General features: G+C 36.9%; 1 protein-coding gene across 3 annotated transcripts in view; it reads left to right on the top strand.

Annotated features, from left to right (window-relative positions):
• The window catches only part of Fyb1 (FYN binding protein 1), a 167,920-nt gene that overhangs the window by 106,678 nt on the left and 39,262 nt on the right, over positions 1-21,980 (top strand). For all 3 annotated transcript variants that reach the window (XM_040272626.2, XM_040272624.2, XM_005325673.5), the window contains exons 3-4: positions 9,049-9,205; positions 20,635-20,681. In XM_040272626.2, coding sequence (XP_040128560.1) covers positions 9,049-9,205; positions 20,635-20,681 — 204 coding nt within the window. The remainder of the gene's footprint in view (positions 1-9,048; positions 9,206-20,634; positions 20,682-21,980) is intronic.

Genomic DNA, 21,980 nt, shown 5'->3' with positions numbered 1-21,980 from the left:
GCCTTCCCTCAGGGGGGAGCGATTTTACTCACCTCCAAATTTCAGACGTTCCGCGTACGGGCCACCAAAATGCCAAGGCCAATGTCTCGGCTTGGCACCAGAATCACGAGCCACCACACAGCTTTGTAGATTCAAACAGCAATTCTTTATTCCAGCTCTCACACCACCTCACACAGGTCCAGGGGCAAACGCGTTCTGCCGCCTCCCGCACCAACCACCTACTCCACGAGGCTCTCTCCAAATCCCATTTTAATCTCACGAGAACTCAATGGGAACAAGCAGCAGGAACACCCTAATCCCAGCAATAATCTTCAACTTCCAACTTCCCTAAAACCCATTATCTTAAACTGGCAACGCCTTAAACTCAAGGAGCCGGTTACTTCCTCAAACCTGATCAGCTCTAAACCCAAATCCGCCTTGGTCCTTGAGCAAGGTCACCTTATTAAAGCATGCATGCAATGTTCCATCAAATGTCCTCTAAGCAGCATGGGGTACGCTTGGCAAGGAAATTTCGATGCGTCATTCCTACTTGGTAATGGCCCTCAGCATACATTTTTCGGATACATATGTCTTTCTGCAGCACTAAGTCCTGATGAATCCAAATTTAGAAAGTTTAGAGTAAAAAGGGTTATTTTAAGTTTATCTTTGGGGGATATATACCCCTTTCCAATTCCCTCTTTTTGCTTTAATAGGTACATTTTAATAGTTTGATGAGCTCTTTCAACTATGCCTTGTCCCTGTGGATTGTATGGGATTCCTGTTATATGAGTAATACCAAATGATGAGCAAAATTGTTTAAAAGATTTAGACGTATAACCAGGACCGTTATCAGTTTTTAACTGTTTAGGAACACCCACAGTGGCAAAATTTTGTAAGCAATGAGCTATAACATCTTTAGTTTTTTCTCCGGCATGAAGGGAGCCCATCAAAAATCCGGAAGAAGTATCAACTGTAACATGTAAATATTTTAATTTTCCAAATTCTGGCAAGTGTGTGACGTCCATCTGCCAAATATGGTTAAGTATCAGTCCTCTAGGATTGACTCCAAGATTAACTTGGGGTAAAAAGGTCACACAATTTTGACATTGTTTTATTATATGCCTGGCTTGTTCCTTAGTTATTTTAAAACGCTTTTGTAAAGTATTAGCATTAACATGAAACCTTTTATGAAAATTTGTAGCTTCTTCTACAGTAGAAAAAATATGTATATCATGTGTAGTTTTATCTGCTAAATCATTGCCCAAACTAAGGGCTCCAGGCAATCCTGTATGTGCCCTGATATGTCCTATAAAGAATGGATCTTTTCTATCCCAGATTAGACTTTGTATAGTGGAAAACAAAGAGAAAACAGTAGAGGAAGGGGAAATCCTACCAGCATCTTCAAGGGATATTATAGCATTAACTACATACTGACTATCAGAAAATAAATTAAATACAGAATCTTTGAACATCACAAAAGCTTGTAGAACTGCATTAAGCTCTACCTTTTGAGCTGATTGTTTGGGAACTAAAAATGTAAAAGTTTGATCAGGGGTAACTACTGCAGCTGTACCATTATTAGACCCATCAGTGAATATATTTGGAGCATTCACGATAGGTGTTTTTCTTGTCATTTTAGGAAAAACTACAGGATGCTTAGACCAAAAAGACAACAAAGGATTAGATGGTAAATGATTATCAAATGAAACATTCAATTTACACATGATTATTGCCCAAGTATTTAATTCATTAGCTAACTCATCAATTTGCTCCATAGTATATGGAGTAATAATTTTATTGGGAAAAATTCCAAACACTGACTTTGCTGCTCTTATACCTTTGAGTATTAATTGTCCTACAGCCTCAGGATACCTAGTAAGAATAGTGTTAGGAGAATAAGATAAATGTATCCACAATAATGGACCTTCCTGCCAAAATACTCCTGTAGGAATATTTCTTGTTGGTAGTACAATAAATAACAAAGGCAAACTTATATCAATTCTATCTAAATGCATATTATCCATATATGTCTCAATAATTTTTAATGCCTTTCTAGCTTTAGGAGTTAACATTCGGGGTGAATTTGGATCTGATGGACCTTTTAGAATATCAAATAAAGGTCCCAACTCTCCTGTTGGTATGCCTAGATAAGGCCTTATCCAATTTATATCTCCCAACAACTTTTGAAAGTCATTAAGTGATTTGAGTTGATCTACTCGTATTTGAATTTTAGGTGGACGGACCATGGTTGAGGATAATAGAACTCCTAAATAATTAATTGGAAAATTTAATTGTACTTTGTCTATTCCTATCTCTAGATTATAATTTTTTAACAAGTTTGTAAGTGTGGCATAACATTCCAGCAATGTGTTTTTATCTTTATGTGCCAATAATACATCATCCATATAGTGAAATATTTTTAGTTCAGGATTTTGATTTCTAAGTGGCTGGATTGCTTTATTAACATATATTTGACACATAGTTGGACTGTTAGCCATTCCTTGAGGGAGTACTTTCCATTCATATCTTTCATCAGGACCTTCATGATTTAATGCAGGGATAGTAAATGCAAAACGTGGACTATCCTCGGGATGAATTGGAATCGAAAAAAAGCAATCTTTAATGTCTATAGCTAAAACATGCCACGTTTTTGGTAAAGCAGACAATTGGGGAATCCCTGATTGAGCAGGTCCCATAATAACCATCTCATTATTAATTGCTCTTAAATCTTGTAATAATCTCCATTTACCCGATTTCTTTTTGATAACAAAAATGGGAGTATTATGGGGAGATACGGAAGGTTGTAAATGTCCTTCCGCTAATTGTTGTTTGACCAGATCATGGGCTACTTGTATCTTTTCTTTAGTCAGGGGCCACTGAGGAACCCACACTGGTCTTTCTGATTTCCAAGTAATTTTGATTGTCTCAGTGGCCCTTTCTGAAAATCCAACCCATGTCTGTCTGTTCCTTGATCTATTTGAATTGGCGCTGCTATACCTTGTTCTTGTTTTCCTAATCTTTTTTCTTTCCTGATACCTTGTCTAGCCCTAGTAGTGGGCACATTAGGATTGATGTTATTTGTTAACATCAAACCTAGTTGATCTAGGACATCTCGTCCCCATAAATTAATAGGAAGGTGATCCAAAACATATGGCTGTATAGTTCCTTCACATCCTTCAGGATCCTTCCAATCTAATACCATAGCACTTCTATGGGGATTAGTCGCCACTCCTAGGCCTCGAAGCGTTTGAGTGGCTTGTTGTAATGGCCAATGTTTTGGCCATTCTTGAAGAGATATGATGCTAAGGTCAGCACCTGTGTCCAGCAGTCCATTAAAGTCACGACCCTGAATATTTAGTTTTAACATTGGGCTCGCCAATTTAAATCTAAATTTAAAGACAACATAGCCCAATCTACACCTGTGGAGCCTAATCCCTTGGAACCTCTTTCTACATTAAGACTAGAGAACTTATTATGTAGGCTGGGTAGTATTAACAACTGTGCTATTCTATCTCCAGGTGAAATTACTGATATACCTCCTGGAGAACTAGCTATAATTTTTATTTCACCTACATAATCGGGATCAATTACCCCAGGACTTATCATAAGTCCTTTTAATGTAGATGAACTACGTCCCAACAATAAGCCTACTGTTCCTTGGGGAAGAGGTCCTTTTACTCCTGTAGGAATGATTTGAACTCCCATCTCTGGAGTTAATACTGCTCTGGCAGAGGCGCAGATGTCCAACCCTGCGCTCCCTCGGGTTTGTCTGATGAGGGATTTAATGGACAATGTGTCCTGGGCACCACCCTGATGGGGTTGCTGGGTTCCTCCACTACCCCGTATATTTGTGGTTGTGGGCCCCGGAGCATTGGGCCCCCCAGTCCGTTTTTTGGCAATGAAGCCTGGTGCCTTTCTCCACGATATCGTGGGTAAATACCTGATCCTTGTCCGTTTTTTGATAAGGGAGTACCTTCTATGGTGGTTTGAGAACGGCATTCATTAGCCCAATGTCTCCCTCTACGGCATCGTGGGCAAATACCCGGTATTCTATTCCTTTGATTTCTAGTTTTGTTAAACCCTCCTCTTATGGGGCAACTCCTTTTAAAATGTCCTGTTTGTTCACAATTATAGCATGTTTCTAGCCTGGCATCTAAAGCCTGTTGTACTGCAGCTGCCAAGACTTGCCCTTGTTCATTAACATCTCTACATAATTTAATATATGTGTTTAAATCTTCATGTCTCCATGGTCTAATAACCTCTCTGCAGCAACGATTTGCTTGGTCATAAGGCATTTGTTTTATTAATGGCATTGCTTGTTCTGTGTCACCAAAAATTTTGGCAGCCGTTTGAATAAGCCTATCTACAAAGTCAGCGTAAGGTTCATTAGGTCTCTGTATTACCTTAGATAGCTGACCTTGTAAATCTCCATGTCCTTGTAAAGTCTTCCATGCCCTAACTGCGTCTGCAGCAATCTGTACATATACAGCAGGATCATATTCCATTTGTTGCCGCTGACCCTCATAAGGTCCCCTTCCTAATAACATATCAAGACTTCTTTGAGGGTAACCGGCTGCTGCATTTCGCCTAGCTGTCTCCATGCAAAATTCCTCATTGGCAACCTTCCATAACAAATATTGTCCTCCATTTAGCACAGATTTACACATGCTAGCCCAATCTGCTGGCGTCATGTCCAAGTTAGTAATGGACTCCACCATGCTTACCGTGAAGGGGGCTTGAGGACCATAGGTTGTTACAGCCTCCTTTAACTGCTTCACTGTGTTAAATTCTAAAACACGGTGAATTCGCTGCCCTCCTACCTGTTCAAATACAGGGCATGCTAATCTTTGAGGTCCTGTCTCAGGATCCCATCTATCAACTACGGGGTTTGAGGGCCACTCAGCTGTCTCCATCGGCGGGGCTGTTGGTTGAATTACACCCTCTGGTAAAACGGAGTTAGTAACAGCCTCTTGTTGTGGCCTTTTTCCTAATAACCCCTTTTCCTTTAAATTTTCTCCCTTTCTCTGACTAGCTCGAGAGACCTTCTCTTTTGCTTGATCTAAAATGTCTTCCTCCATGGTCTGAATCTCTAACAATTTACTTAACACTTTTTCAGCTTCTTTTTTAATAATTTCTAATCTTCTATAAAGATAACGCAATCCAATAAGATAACACAAAACAAAACCACAACTGAATGAAACAAAAACTGAATAAGAATTCACTGTATCAATTTTCTCTTTCTCGGGGCTAACAAACTTCAGATCTTGAGCCAACCATTTTTCCCAGTTTGCCTGAGAAATTTCTAGGGATAGGCAGCTTGAAACAAAAACGAAATAAATCAAAACAAGAACACATTGTTTTTTGAAATGGTCACCCATTCTCTCGCCTTCCCTCAGGGGGGAGCGATTTTACTCACCTCCAAATTTCAGACTTTCCGCGTACGGGCCACCACAATGCCAAGGCCAATGTCTCAGCTTGGCACCAGAATCACGAGGCACTCACAGCTTTGTAGGTTCAAACAGCAATTCTTTATTCCAGCACTCACACCACCTCCACACAGGTCCAGGGGCAATCGCGTTCTGCCGTCACCCGCACAAAAAACCTACTCCACGAGGCTATCTCCAAATCCCATTTTTTTCTCACGAGAACTCAACGGGAACAAGCAGCAGGAACACCCTAATCCCAGCAATAATCTTCAACTTCCAACTTCCCTAAAACCCATTATCTTAAACTGGCAACGCCTTAAACTCAAGGAGCCGGTTACTTCCTCAAACCTGATCAGCTCTAAACCCGGATCCGCCTTGGTCCTTGAGCAAGGTCACCTTATGAAAGCATGCATGCAATGTCCCATCAAATGTCCTCTAAGCAGCATGGGGTACGCTTGGCAAGGAAATTTCGATTCGTCATTCCTACTTGGTAATGGCCCTCAGCATGTGTGTGTGTGTGTGTGAGAGAGAGAGAGAGAGAGAGAGAGAGATGTATGTATACATAGGTGTAATAAATGTTACTGCTGTAAGAATGTATAGCGATTATTACCAAATAACAATAAAATAAGCAACATTCTTTGTTGAAAATTCCATATACCCAATTCTTATATCTGGTAGCTAATCTGTGGTTGCAACTAATAAATGAGTGTAGCTCCTACCTGAATGCTGATTGATATTTTCATTTATATTAACAAGTGAACAAATTTGAGATAATAAAAATATATATATCAAAACTTCACTCATTTGTCAGTAATATGTGCTCTGGGATAATACCTATCAGCTGTAAATATTTTTGCCAAATTCTTGCCCAATTTTTATACTATTCACAATGTAATCACTACAGAAATGACACACTTAAATCAAATCTGCATTGTCAGCATTTTCTCCATCACGTACTCAACCTTAACAATCAACACAAAGATGAATCCAGATCTGCAGTGTTTCCAATTTCCCCAAGATAAACACTCTTACCATGTCCAAGTTCAGTTTATCATAGGTCATGGAATTAAGAGTTGGAAAGAAATGCCAGTAGTTTACCATTAGATAATCTTTACTCCAATTATAGCACTTTTCACCAAAATGTATATGATATGTATCATCTTTTATTCATCTATTTGTTGTCTATCACCTCAAATCCATAAAAGCATAATTTTTGTGTTTTATCTCTTCTGTGTTCCTAGTACGTAAGATACAGCTTGACACACAGTAGACTTTCATTAAATATTTATTGAATGAAAAAGGAAACACTGAGATTATTTTCTGCAAGAACCTGTTCTATGTATTTTACATTTGTTAGATCATAAGTCGTCACAGAACTCTATGAGGTGACACATTTTTTACTATGGAAAATATTTTTACCTTCTTGTTTTAATTTCATTTTTTTATCAAAATGGCACATGCTCAATAGTTGGCATTATTTCCAGAAAATAAGTAGTGGACTCAGTTTAAACTCAGGTACTCTGGCTCCACAGTGTTCATTGCAGCTCTTTCTCTTAGTACAGCAGAGCCATGATGCTAGCAAAGAGAAATTCTAGGGTGAGTGCTCTGCTGTAGAACTTAAAAGCAACCAGGTCAGATTACAGCAAGTGGACAGGGACAATGCACTGGAACTGATAAATTACCTGTCAGGTTTAATTCTGCAAAACATGATTCTGAGGCACTTTACAGGACCATTGAGAATTATGGGAAGGATGCCAAAGGAAACCATTGAAAATGATAAAAATGAGGCAATTATTAATCCCAGGAAAACAGTAAGTTGAATGAGAAAAAAATGGAATCATAGTATTCCCTTTGGCTCAGCAAAAACTAACATTTAGGAAATTATGAGAATGAAAACAATGAAGTCAGTTTTCACCAAAAAGAGTAATGGCTTGCTAATTGGAACGAGGAGGAGAAGAGAGGGAAAACCTACCTCTACCAAATAGAACATGCAATAGTAGAGTGTTGAGTTACACAAATGCAAAAGAAATTAGCTCCAGTAGGAAGAGCAAAACTTTGTTTTTGTTATATGTTATTTGGCATTGACTTGCCAGTTATTGAGCCTGTGCCGTTTGGTAAAAAAAAAAATGAAATTAAAACAAGAAGGTAAAAATATTTTCCCTAGTATATTGTCAAAGGTTCAAAACATAATAATGCTACGGTTGACAGACACATAACAGGCCCTCATATACTAACTGATGAAGCTCTCTGTTGATATTTGTTTGGAAAATGACTTGATATTTTGTCTCAAATACTTTAAAAATTATCTTTGACCATGCATTTCTACTTATGGAAATTTGTCCAAAGAAAAAAAATTTAAAGAGATGTACAAAGGTAGCCAATTTTTTATTACAGCAAAAAGGAAAAAAAAGATAATATAACTATGAAATATTTGGGCCCTGTGTTGATTTTTTTTAAGTTGAAATGTAAAATTTGCATGTATTTATATGTACAAGGATGATAATTCGTTACATATGTACAATGTGTAAGGATGAAATCAGGGTAATAAGTACTTCCATCTCCTCAAACATTAATTATTTTTCTGTGTTTGGAACTTTCATACTCTCGAAGTTATTTTGAAACACATCATAAGAATGTTGTAATCAGTAGTTACCGCACGGTGTAGAGAAAAACAGAACTGATTTCTCATCTCTCAGTGCTTTCTTTTCTCACAGTGTCTTGCATGCTTGATCTAACTTCTTTCCCTTCCCTTTCCCTTCTGCCGTTTTCAGCTGCTAGTGATCACTATATCATTCCATTCTTTTATGAGACAGACATTTTAGTTTCCATGAACGAATAAGAAGAGTTATATTTTTAATCATGGTGTCTATGTAAAGAAAAACTGTACAATTCTTAAAAATTACATTGTGATTATATGAACCTGGAAAGAAACTTACTAATATTGAGGAAACAGAGTAAAAACTGGTAGTAAAATAGAAAAATGGTCTCCTATTTTGCTCCTCTCCCAGAAAAGCATAAATGTTCATTAAAATATTCTAAAATGTATGTAACTCAATAGTTATTGCTAGGTGATGGTATTTTTGGTGATACACATCTATTTAATTTTGTTAATGTTTACATTATAACTTATACAATGTATATGACTTACTTGTGAGATGATTTAATAGATCTTAATGTTTAAAAACTACTCCTAAAGCACAACATAACTTATTAAAGAGGTTGTCAAAAACAAAAATGTAATACCTAAGACAGCAGATCCAAAAACTAAATCTCTTTGGTCTAAAATAATGAAAAATAACCTGTATTTGTAACATCATGAAAAATGTGGTATAAAATTGATGCAGAGTTATTCACAAAATCCAAAACAAAATCACACACACACAAAAATACATCCAAATAAGTTCATAAAAGATAAGAGAAATTTTTCGAATAGTGGGAATTGATTCTAAGAAATTTTCTTTTGAGATATAACATCTAAAATGTCATGTCCCATTAAAATATTAGGTTCTTTAAAACACTCATTCAACTTGGGATGCATTTCTGACATGGCTATATTCAAGATTCTCATTTCTGCATACTTGGAATAATGGCCAGTTTTTAAATATATGTCTTAACTCATGATATTGTATTCTTTGCTTTCTAGGTACCAGCAAAGGTCAGCCGTCTTACTCAACAACTACCCTGCCACCAACTCCACCATCCCATCCAGCCAGCCAACCACCATTGCCAGCATCTCACCCAGCACAGCCACCAGTCCCAAACCTACCTCCCAGAAATATTAAACCTTCCTTTGACCTCAAGTAAGCAAAAGACAATCTTGCCATTTCTTCACCAATGTCTTGCCATAGGTTTTCAAAGTATGCTTGGCTGAGAGCTAAGGGCTCCATGTTAAAATTTGGGGGTAGCATGGGTGGGCCATGGGCAGAAAGAATAGCTTGCTGAGCAGGTAGCTCTCATACATCCATACCCTTTTAAGACTGAGCAGCTCTTGTTTTTCTGTCTCTTGTTGAGTTTCCCCTTAAAAATTCATTTGAAGAAACTTTCTACTGCCTTTAGCAAGTTCTGAAGCTTTCTGAGATCAGCATACCACCACCATCTTCTCTAACACCACCATCTCAGCCACTATAATCATCACCACCATGAACACCATCTTTTATGATAGCTTATGATGTCCTAGCTTGTTTACACAAGTAATTTCTACAACTGTATCAAGTTGGTAGTATTATCAGTTCATAGATGAGGGCCAAGTAACTTCTCCAAGATTACATGAATAGAAATAGTAGAAGTTTGAATCACTGTCAGTCTGAGGACAAAGTAAATGTATGTTTAAACCACTAAGATAATTAACTTCTATTAATATTTTTAATGAGGTTTTTCTCATCTTTCAGAATTTTTGGTAGAGTGTTTAAAACCTTGAAAACTTTTCTTCTCTTCTACTTGCATTTAGACAGTTTAGAAGTGTTAACTCTATGGGTTGTTATGCCTGAGCTCTGTACCTGTAATTTACCAGTCACTGATTGAGGAAAAAACAAGTGAAAGATTGGAACAGAATGAAATGTTGTTTGAAAAAAGAAATTTAAAACATCAAAGGAAGCTCATTGTATATAGTAAAACATGCTATATCTTTCCTTTTCTCTTCTAGAAAATTGTTTCATGTTATTTGCCGCAAATAAGTAATGTCCCACATACACAGTTTTCCTTTACCTCACTATTCTTACCAGATTGATAGAATTTACAGTGAAATAATTTGCTAACCACAATCCATGTTATAGAAATGGCTAATAATAGTATCAGATTAAAAGTTTTTCTTTGATGTTTCATGATTCCAGTTGAGCCAGTATTAAAAACATAATTGTTATGGGTAGCCACTACTATTTTTCACCTTAGTGTGCTTTATAGAGGTTTAAAGATAGTAAGTAAAGATGTTGGAGCAGCATGGTAATTTATTCTCTTATCTATGGCCTGCTTTACATTTTTACTTTAACTGTACACCTGGGCATTTGTTTATGAATGCTAATTTAAATACGCTACTACCCACTGAGATCTAGCTAACAAATAAGAGTATAAGATATCTGCCTACTAACATATAAAGGTTAAATAAATATTAGTTTAACAAAAATAACAGTCAACACATGTTCTTATATATACCTGATTTCTACATAAATTATTTCCTTTCATATATATGTGTGTGTGTGTGTGTGTATGTGTGTGTGTGTGTGTGTGTGTGTATATATATATATATATATATATATATATATATATATATATATATAAAACCATGTTTATTTTTCCTCATTTTTTTCTATTCACAAATTTAACCCATTAGATTTCTATTTTAGTTACTCTGGATTTTATTGTGCGATCCTGTTGCAGCTTCTGGCTTCAGTAAGATTTCTGAATGTAGTGTAAATCTAGTGAGGAATTTAAATAAGTGATGTGAGCATGACTTCCTGAAAATTAATAAGGCATGGACCCTGGTAATTATTTGATTGAAGAAATTAAGGAAAAATTGAGGAAGATCATTTAACACTATTCCTACTATTTCAGGAGTCCCTCAAACCACCCATATATTTTGGTAATTCACTGAAAAGGCTTGCAGAACTCAACCCACAATAGCACTGAGATTTCTTTGCTGTAAAGAAGGGAAGACAGAGGCATCATCTGCAAGTATCCAAGCACAGGCTTTCAAAGTTCTCTCCTTGCAGGCCTGGGAGGGCCACAGTAAGAACACTCCTTGCTCCAGCTATGCAGCTGCAATGCCCATCTCATAGTGCTTCCCAGGGAAGCCCACTAGAGTTGGTTCCCGAAGTTTCCACTTGGGGCTGATTACATAAGCACTTTCCACAAAGCAACCACCAAAATAGCAGAATCCTAGAAGGAAAGCAGGTGTTCACTACAAGTCTCATTATTTCCGTAGTCTACATGCAGGAAAGCATTCGTCCCCATTAGACAACTCTTCAGATCACTGTACAGGACTCTGTAGAAGCTGAGCTCCCATATGTAAACTTTGGGAAAACCTTGGTAGCAGACTGTCCTAAAATATAGCAAATCCAGGCCTGCTATAGTGACTCTTCTCTGCAAACCTACTCCCTAGAATTCATCATGATAAGAAATAAGCTGTGGGAGAAAGAAAGATTTCAAAACGTCTTATAACATGGGCTATTATTTCTTTAGGATTCTGGTCAATTTTTCTGCTTTGAGAAAAATTCTGACAAATAAAGGAAAGTTGAGAAGGGCCTGCCAGTCGGCCAGGCTCAGATTCTTACCCATAATATTGTTTTCATCAGAGATTAGCAAATACACTAATAGTAGTAAACTTGACCTTATTTTAATTTCTTTCTTATTAAGGACTCCTGTTAGAATGTGATTCATCTAACAGTTGCCAACTTCTCAAAATGCATCCTCTTTGAACAAAAATGGAGAGAAAAAAAGAGATTTAGATGTTCCTTTGCCTGGACAATCTGTATTTGGAGTCTCTGAAAGTGAATTATAATATGGAGAAAAGAGAAGATGTGAAAGCTAAAGACACCTATAAGATAATGTTCTTTTCAAAAGAAAAAAATGTCAAAAATGTTAAGCTGCCATTAGGCAGCTCAAGTAAATTCCACAATGAGGAAATATCTAAGTTTAGAAAAATCCCCTAAGGAAGGGGAAGCTAGATAAATACATAGAGAAAACGAAACCAAAATGGGTCTCAATATTCAGGCTCAAAAGCTTATAATTCACATGAAGGGGAAATTTATGGGTAAAGTAGAAATGTGGAAGGTATAGGTGATTCTGGGCCTCCTGTCACCCTTCCAAATGTCTGCATGAGTCCCCAAGTACCCTGCCAGCCTGTAAATGTTCCTCCCTTTCTAATCAAAGGTCACTATCAAGTGAAGATTGGATAGTTTTTTTGTTTGTTTATTTTTGTTTTTTTAACATTCATTTGACTAATATTTTTTTTTTTAGTCACTCCATTGTGGTTTTGGAATCAGAAACCATCAGTGGACAAAGCACGTAGCTCTCCCTTTATAAAGCACAGGGGAAGAGAAAAATGAACAAAAATCATAAACAGGTAACAACAGATTACTGTAACAGGAAGTGTCAAGTGCTGTGGGAGAAAATGAAGCAGGGTTAGGTGGTAGAGTGTGAAAGGTGTTGGGGACAGCAACTGCAACTTTAAACGGAGAAGTGAAGCAGCTAGAGAAACAAAGATGCCAAGGAAGAAAGGGAGTCAGGCATGACACCATCTGGGGAGAGACTCTTCAAGGCAGAGAGAGCAGCTGGAAAAAGGCCTAAGATGTTCAAGGACTAGGGAGGAGGTAACCACCTGGAGTAGAGAGAGCGAGGGAAGGAGTATTAGGAAAAGAGTTAGCCCGTGCAGGGTCTTGGATAGAGATTGAGTGAAATGAAACCCTGAGGCGTGAGCAGAGCAGTGACCACGTTTTATCAATGTCACCTTCAATATCACCATATCACCTTGTGCTGAGAAGAGACAGTGGGTGGGGAGATGTCAAAGCAGTGAAACCAACTAGACAAATACTGCAGAAGCTCAGGCAAGATACGGAGGTGACTCCAGTCAGGACAGCAGCCGTGGAGGCAGTGTTGAGAGATATCCAGACTCTGGATGTATTTTGAAGGTAAAAACAGCAGAATTTAGGTTGGGGTATGAAAATAAAAATGGAGGATCAAGAAGGATTCCAAGGTTTTTGGCCTGAGCAACTGTAAGGATGAACTGAAATGGGAAGGCTGCAGGGGAACAGGTTTGGGGGCAGGGAAGATAGGAGATGATGGTTATGTGAAGTTTAAGGTCATCGCTCAAGATTCAAGTGGAAATGTTGAGGAGGTAAGGGGTCTAACAAGTGGTGAGTTTCAGAGAAAGTCCTGGATTTGAGAGGCCCGGGAACATCTTCTACACTTAGAGTCATGAGGTTGGTTAAGATAAGGAAAGAGGGTAAAGAGCAAAAACAAGAAGTAAGACCTTGGCACTCCAACTCCAGGAGGACTGGGAAAAGAAGGGGCAAAGGAGAGAAAAAGGGAAGAACCAACATAGTAGGTGCCCTGGAAGCCAAGTAAAGGGAGCACCTTGGGAGGAGGCTGCGAGCAAGCAAGCGTTTCAGAGGCTACTGAAGGCCCAACAAGGGAGGGTGGGAAGGTCAAGGAATGACATGGCAGGTGGGCTGGGCTTGCAAGTCTGACCCAGTAGCTTTAAAAGAGGAGGATATGGGAGGAACTGGAAAGAGCCCATAGAGATAGCTCTTTAAGGAGAAAAGAAAATCAAAGAATGGGACAATAATTGGTGGGAGAACCTGAATCAAGAGCATTTTCTTAAATATAGAAATAGTAGCAATTTTGTATGCTGACGGGAAAGATCCAGTAAAGAGGAAAACATGATAATGTAGCGGGGGAAGAATTCCTAGAATCAAAGACTAAAGTAACTTCCACCTAAAGAGGGATTGGCTTTCCCCAAAACCAAATGGCTGATACGGTGATAGTTCTCCCTGGGGTGTACAGTAGAATCTCTAACTGGATCAAGGCAGGAATTGCAAGAGATAGGAGGCCTCTATCTATCCCCTGCAGCCTGTTCTGCCGCTTCTGAAGCTGTTCCCAGAAGAAACTCGTATTATGTCACGTGGGTTAGAATATCTTGAATGTGTAAAAGACTGAAGGCTGGTAAGAATCAGAAAATCATAAATAACTGAAAATTAAGTAGCTGAGGCCAAAGTTATATGTATTTTAACTTGTATCATTTCCCCACCTAGTGGTCAGAATACAGTTCATCTACATTTTCTGCTATTTTACTTTTTAAAGAACCGAAATGGATCCAAAGACCACGTTTATCATTATCCAGTTTTAAATCAGCATCTTTCAATGGGACACACATGTCTTGGTATCATTTTGTACACGAATTATAATTTTAACAGCCTAACTAATTCTTCCGATGAAAACTGAACCAATGGTTGAGTGTTTTGGCACACAAAACAAATTACATATTATTAATAATAATGAGACAGGAAAAGTGTGGTGATGAGAAATAATAAATGATAGGAAGTGACCAGAGTGAGAGAAGGAAAAGGTAAATAGCCCCTCCCCTCAGACTATTCAAAGTTAGTTGAAGGGGTTGTTTGGGGTAAGAATTTACCATTGCAACCTTTCAAGTAATCAGAAATGCTTAGAATTTTCCACAACCTGAGACTTTCCATCTCAGTTGACCACCACCAAATAGTCTTACCTAACTCCACTTGGAAAATATTTGTCTTAGGCAAGTCAAAGTTTTAAAATTCCTGTGGGTTAAGTGTGAGGAAGGCATATTCCAGAGGAAAGGTCACAGGATTGTATTCTTGATAAGGACAGGTATGGAACAAAGCACCACTTAGATTTCCTCTTCCTTCCTTTAAAAAAAATACCTGGTAATTAAAAGCTAAATTCATGAATAGCAAATAAGGTCTAAAGATCAACAGCTTTACATCTTTAAATGTCAGGAAATAGACCTCTAATTGCTTTCTAAAAATGATAGTCATGATAATAAATTAACTTCACTTTTCCTTTTATTTTGATGCCATAGCATCAAAACAAAGAACTTTGGTGAAAGGGCTTCTTGAATAGACTTATTATCACATCTGATAAGTTTCCTTTTCTTCTCCTCTGCCCCTCCCTCTACTGGGTTTTCATGTCTTTGGTTGTGACTAGTTCCATTGTTTTTCTTACTCGCTTCTAAGTGCAGCTTTTCTCAATGCCTGGAATACTTTGAACAATTGGAGACAGTTTGGTTTGGGTTTATTCAAATTGGTGTCAGTTTGGTCTGGGTTTATTCAGGACATTTGCACCTATTTCTCTTATCTTTTCCCCTTTATTCCTGCCTGCTCTTTCTATTGTGGCCATTGTTTCATACTTATTGAATATTTTAGTGTTATTCATATTATAAACTCAAGCCTATATAAAATGGCAGAGATGTTGGATCCATGAATCAATGTGTGTAAGCAAACATCCATGGGTAATAAATGCTTTGCATAAATGTACAGGCACACACATATGAATATGCTACACAAGTACCCTTCATTTTGCAAGGATCTGTTATTAATTCAGGTGTTTTAGGAAGTAAGTCCAGTGGTAATTTTCTATTCAATATCCTTTTCACTGATAATAATTCACTTTAGTAATAAAAGTCTCTTGGTGTTACTATTATGTCATTATTTCATAAAAATCAAAGTTCTACTATGACAGGATTTCTTTTAATAGCTTTCTAAAAATGATAATCATAATAATAAATTAAGCACCAAGTGACAACCCCTTTCTTCAAGGGCATTGCAGTCTGGTAGTGAGAAGAGAAGGCCGTAAGCAATTGTTATATAATTTCAAAATAATCCAAGATAGTCATGTTAAAGGATGGGTGGATGACACATGGAGGGAGCAATTAATGGGCTTTGGGAGCTGGGGGGTCACTCTGCAGAGGCTGTGTTCAGGATACACAGCACAGGAGGGCCACAATAGCACATGAGGAGAAGAGAGGATTATTTCAGAGAAAGGAAGCTGGGCTAATCAAGGAGAAATGAAACCAGAGAGTATCCATAGGGGGCACAAGTTCAGTATTAATAAATGAGAAGCTGATATAAGAGCAAATATGAAAAATAAAACTGTGAAAGAACAGAATCCATTGCACAGAACCTGCACACCATGAAAAGTACTATAGGCTCCATTCTGTAGAATGCCAGTGTGTCTTGATCTCTTTTTACCTAATATTCAATTCATTAAAGTTAATGATTCAGAGTCCTAGTTTATCTTAAGTACTTTAGTTTACATTATATAACTTGTATTCTATTTGCACATCTAGTAATTTTTATCTAAAGAATTCTTTTCAGGGGGATCTTTGATTAATATTTGGACAGCTCAAATGGATCAGACTAAACTCTTTCAATTGTTCTGTTTATAAATTTAATTATTAAACTCCCTTAGAAGTTTCACATTACATGTATAAATATAACATATTAAATTCCTTTTATAAGCATTTCAAACATCTGAGAGATAATTTTAACTTAATGATTTAATGATCCCACTAATGATCAAATTTAATGATCCCACCAAACAAAACCCTCCCCATAACTCAAAAATCTATTAAATAAAACTACATCCAGTTCTCTTTAATATTTCAATAACATTTGCAAATAAATTATTCTTATACTTTTAAAAATTATTCTTATACTTTTTATTATAAAAATTTTAAGCATACAAAAGGCAGAGATAATAATATAATAAGTCCCCATGTTTCCATCACTGACTTTGGTGATTATGAACACATGCTCAGTCTCGATTCATTCATACTCTCACCCACGTTCTTCCTCTTATATTTTCCTAAACTATCAACCAGCATCATATAATTTCATCCATAATGTTTTAGTCGCTTCCATACATATCCCTAAAAATAGACTCTGTGTATTAATATAAAATATCAAGTCAGTGCTGAAATTTCCAATTGTCTCTTAACATTGTGTTCATGTGTGTTTTCAGTTTGAACAGAATCCAAAATCTACATCTATTTGTTAGCTTCTATGTTTATACTTCTCTTTAAGACATAGGTTTATCCTCCATGTCCTTTTTTTATTCCTTGCAATTTATTTGTTGAGAAAGCCAAGTAGTTTGTGAATACTGTAATTACCCATAGTCTAGTTTCTGCTGATTGCCTCTCTATAATGTAGTTTAGTGTTCCTCTTTCTTCTGTATTTCTAGTAGATTGACAGTTGGATATAGAGGTGACCTCATGAATTTTTTTTATTGTTTTATTATTTATTTTAGTTTGATTTTTTGGCAGGACTTGTCCCTGGATTTTGGCATAATCTTTCATCAGGAGCTCATAACATACACTTGATTCTCCTTTTGGTATATGAGCAACAGTTGGTACTCAATATCTGGAGTCCTTAATCAATACCTGGAGTCAACTAGAATTTAAAAAACCTAAACCACAATTCTCAAACTGAACATTGTCTAATATAACAACTCTTAAATATGACAAATGCTCAAAATATTGATGATACATATTGTCTTAATGATTATAAAACTTACTCCACATCATTTTTTTTTATTGTGAGATAAGCCTACTCAGTCGTTTCTATATTTAATTCTGAATCCTCCAAGGACTAAAAAGACTCACAAAATGAAAAAGGTGTCTTGTCAAAAATTGATGAATTTGGCCTTCACACGTATCTAAAAACAAATCTAAGCAAATGTAAGTTTAATTATTAATTCATAAACGCCACCACCTCAAGTAGAAACTCAGACACATACAGCCTTAGCGACTCTTCCTGAGCCACACCCAAAGTGGACAGGAGTTAGTTCGAGGAGGAATTAGTTCTGGTGGCCTACAGCATAATACAGTAACTATGGTCTACAACAATCTATGTCCTATTTCAAAATATCTAAAAGAGTTAAAAGTTTCCCAGCACATAGAAATGACTAATGTTTGAGAAGATGAAAAAGCTAATTACTCTTGACTCAATCATTCACACACTATATACAAGTATAAAATTATCCTAACATACCCCAAAAATATGTGCAGATGTTATGTTAGTAAAAATATGTGCTAATTTGGAAAAAGAAGTCCATCATAAGAGGTCCCATATTATATGATTTCATTTTTAGAAAATGTCCAAAATAGGCAAATCCATAGAGACAGAAAGTAGATTTCATGGTTGCCAGATGCTGGGGAAAGGGGCAGGAAGTGACTGAATAATGAGCATAGAATTTACAGTTGGGGTGATGAAACACAATTTAGGCTAGAGAGTGAAATGGTTATACAATGTGGAGAAGGTACTGAATGTCCCTGATTTATACACTTTAAAATGGCTACAATGGTGATTTCTATGTCATGTATGTTTTATCACAAACAATAATCAAACAAAAACTATAAAAAGAAACACGGAATAAAGTACAGAAGTGGAGATATTGAGAATAAGAGAGCTCCATCGAAGTGTTTAAATATATCCCCCTGGGAAGCAGGACAGACAGATACCAAGCCATGTAATCATGAGGTGTTCATTTTTTTTATGCCAATTTCACACTCTGCCTTTATATCCCCAAAGTTCCAAAAAAGAAAAAATAAAACCCACGAAAAATGTTTAAATTAAAAGAAAAATTCTTGTGAAGCCACAAACACGAATCCTTTTTATGGTCAGTGATAAGATGTTTCCAGCACACACACTTCAAATGGGATTAGTTTTGCAAACAGCATTGGGTCCAAGTAACACTCTTTCCTAATTCTTAAAACCGTGTGAGTATTGAGCCTGAAAGTGATGCAACCATGTTTTTGTTTGTGTTAGAATGATCACTTTAGCAAAAATTAGAGAAGAAAATGTCAGTGTGGGGAAGAGGAGGAACGATTCTGATGGCTACAAGACTCGCCAGGTGCCTACTGCAAGAGGCCATGACCAGAATGTAATCTTTTTCTCAACATCTAGCAGGAGAGAAGCAAGAGATAGAAGAAGAAAGGGAATTACAGGAGATACTAAATACAGAGAACTGACAGAATTTGATGATTAATGTGAGGCTAAAGAAAAGTGAGAGATACAGGATGACCTAAAGCTTGCTTGGAATTGTGGTTCATTCATTAAGACAAGAACAGCAAGAACAGGTGTAGGTTGGCATGGAAAAGGGAAACCTGTTTCTGAGTTAATATAAAATGGGCTGAAACTCAAAAAGAGGTGTGGACTAGGGATTCCAACATGGAAATTACAAACATTAAGATAAGACGTGAAGCTGTGGTAGTATATGACACCATTCAGGGAGGATTGTAGAGTGGGGTGGAGGCGGGCAGGCGGCAGGGAGAAAAAAAGCCAGAACACAAAGGCAAAAGAATATCATCACTTAGAGAGGAAGTTAAAAGAAAACAAATCTACAAAGGAAATTGTGGGATAGTGGCCAGAGAGACAAGTGAGCCAGGAGATAGTTCTTACAGAAACAAACAAAGGCCAGTCCTGTCAAGGGTTACAAAACAAAAGAGTCTGGCTAAGCAGTGTATACTGGATTTGGTAAGTAAGATTTTTTAAAGTTGTTTTAGTGTGAAGAAGTACAATAGAAGACAGATTGTGGTCAATGGAGAAATGATCAGGAAGAAAGGAAGTAGAGTCGACATTTTGTAGCTTGACTTGGAAAAATAGGATTATCTTGTGGTAATGTAGAGGATTCAGAAAAGCAGAGATGTGATAGCTCTTTTTTTAATGCAAGAGAGTAATATGGAATAAGGTAGAAGACAATGACTCAGATATTTAGAGATGGGGAGCAAAGGAAGGAAAAGAATATAAATATCATTTCAGCACATGGAATAAAGGGGATAGTAACTGAGAATCAGATAGGATTCAGAACAGAACTGAAGAGAAGGACTTTGTAGGCAGAAGGTAAGAGCAGATATAACTGCAGATGAGTTTGTGGGTTAAGGGAATGTTTACTTTCTTAAGAGAATTCATATCTAATTATTGCTATTTTGTCAGTGAAATAAGAAATAAGGTCATTTGATTATAAGGGAGAGGGTAGGAATAGGAGATTTGAAGACAGTAGTGAAGGTTTTTAACAAGTATTGAGAAGGATGGTGCAAAAGAAGGTTATAGAATAGCACTGAGGCTAGAGTTGAGACTGGATGCCAATTATGTGTAAAGTGCGGAGTCAATAAGACCAGTGATTTTTTTCAGCTGTGCTCATCAATCTGAGGAAAGGAGTAGAAAATGAGATGGGAAGGTGGCTCCATAAAACATTAGGAATTTGGGGGATCCAGGTATTGATAAGGATATTAAGAGCAGCTGGAGTCAAGCGGAGGAAGCATGTTGGAGTCTAAACCACGACCATGGAAGTAAAGCCAAGTAGCTTCCATCTAAAGAGGAAGGAGTTGGGGATTGAAACCAATTAATCCTTTTAGGTATATATGCCAAAGAACCAATCCAAAGCCTTGAGAATCCCAGAACTGATCAGTTGGCATACTGCGTATTTAATGGACAATGTGATCACTCCCCTGAAGCAATGATTAACTCTGTGTCCACTATGAGTGGACAGTGCTATACTTGAGCTTCTCAATTCCCCATTTTCTTGCCACAGCAGCTACATATAGAATAGGCTAAGTCTCTTCTAGTGTGTCTGAAGTTTTCAATCAGGGCAAGTATAAAAGAGGAAAGAATAATTCAGACAATAATTCTTGTTCTCTTCTCCATTGTAAGGTGAGCATCTATTTGTTCCATTTTCATGCTTTCTTCTTCTTTTTTTTTTCCAGAAATCCTGTAAATGAAGAAAATCAAGATGGTGTCATGTACTCTGATGGTAAGGGGCAGAAAAATATCTGTTACCTCAGTACAGAAATTTGAATTAATCATTCTCATAGCATCATTGATGAGTTATTACCACTATTATTCCAGGCAAGATCCCTCTCTTGATCTACTTATTTATTTCCTTATATCCCATTATTTACTCCCTTTCTGCGCCTTGCCTGCCATTGACAAATATCCTAGTATACTTGATGCATGTGTTTGTACAGGGAGAGTTTCCCATCTTCTAAGGTCTTCTTTAATTTCTTTCCTTAGCATTCTGTAGTTTTCCTTGTAGAGATCTTTCACCTCTTTTGTTGATTCCCAAGTATTGTATTGTATTTATTTATTTATTTATTTTTGCGGCTATTATAAATGGAGTAATTTTCCTCTTTTCCCTTTCAGAGGATTTGTCACTGATATACAGAAGTGCCTCTGATTTATGGGTGTTGATTTTATATCCTGCTACTTTGCTAAATTCATTTACTAGTTCTAGAAGTTTTCTAGTGGAATTTTTTGGCTCTTCTAGGTATAGAATCATATCATTGGCAAATAGTGCTAATTTGAGTTCTTCTTTTCCTATTCGTATCCCTTTAATTTCTTTCATCTGTCTAATTGCTCTGGCCAGTGTTTCAAAAACTATGTTAAATAAAAGTGGTGAAAGAGGGCATTCCTGGCTCGTTTGAGTTTTTAGAGGGAATGCTTTCAATTTTTCTCCATTTAGAATGATGTTGACCTGGAGCTTAGCATAGATAGCTTTTACGATGTTGAGATATGTTCCTGTTATCCCTAGTTTTTCTAGTGTTTTGAACATGAAGCAGTGCTATATCTTGTCAAATGCTTTTTCTGCAACTATTGCGATGATGGATGGTTCTTATCTCTGAGTCAATTGATGTGATGAATTACGTTTATTGATTTCTGTATGTTGAACCAACCTTGCATCCCTGGGATGACCCCACTTGATCGTGGTGCCGCATGTGACATTTTTGTGAAGCTTTCCAATGTTTTCTCAGTCTTATATGTACAAAATTACATCTCATCTAAATTTCAATATTTTCATTCATATTAATTTTCTTTATAATTTTCTTTCTTACTCTTGAGCTTGAGTGTTTCTTTAACTTACCTTTGTGGTTCCCTCTTGGATAAGTTGCCAGATTTTATCCTTTGACCATTTTTTCTGGAGTTTTATCTTTTTCAGTTCACCTTTGGGAGTTCCTTTATGTTGTAGATATTGATTTCATGTCAATTTCAAACACTGGGAATATTTTTTCCCAGTTCTGTTTGCTGTCTCTTAACTTAGTCCATGCTGTCCTTC

This window comes from Ictidomys tridecemlineatus, chromosome 1, assembly GCF_052094955.1.
Source record: "Ictidomys tridecemlineatus isolate mIctTri1 chromosome 1, mIctTri1.hap1, whole genome shotgun sequence".
Lineage (NCBI taxonomy): Eukaryota > Metazoa > Chordata > Mammalia > Rodentia > Sciuridae > Ictidomys > Ictidomys tridecemlineatus.
This window is presented reverse-complemented; position numbering and strand designations above follow the sequence as displayed.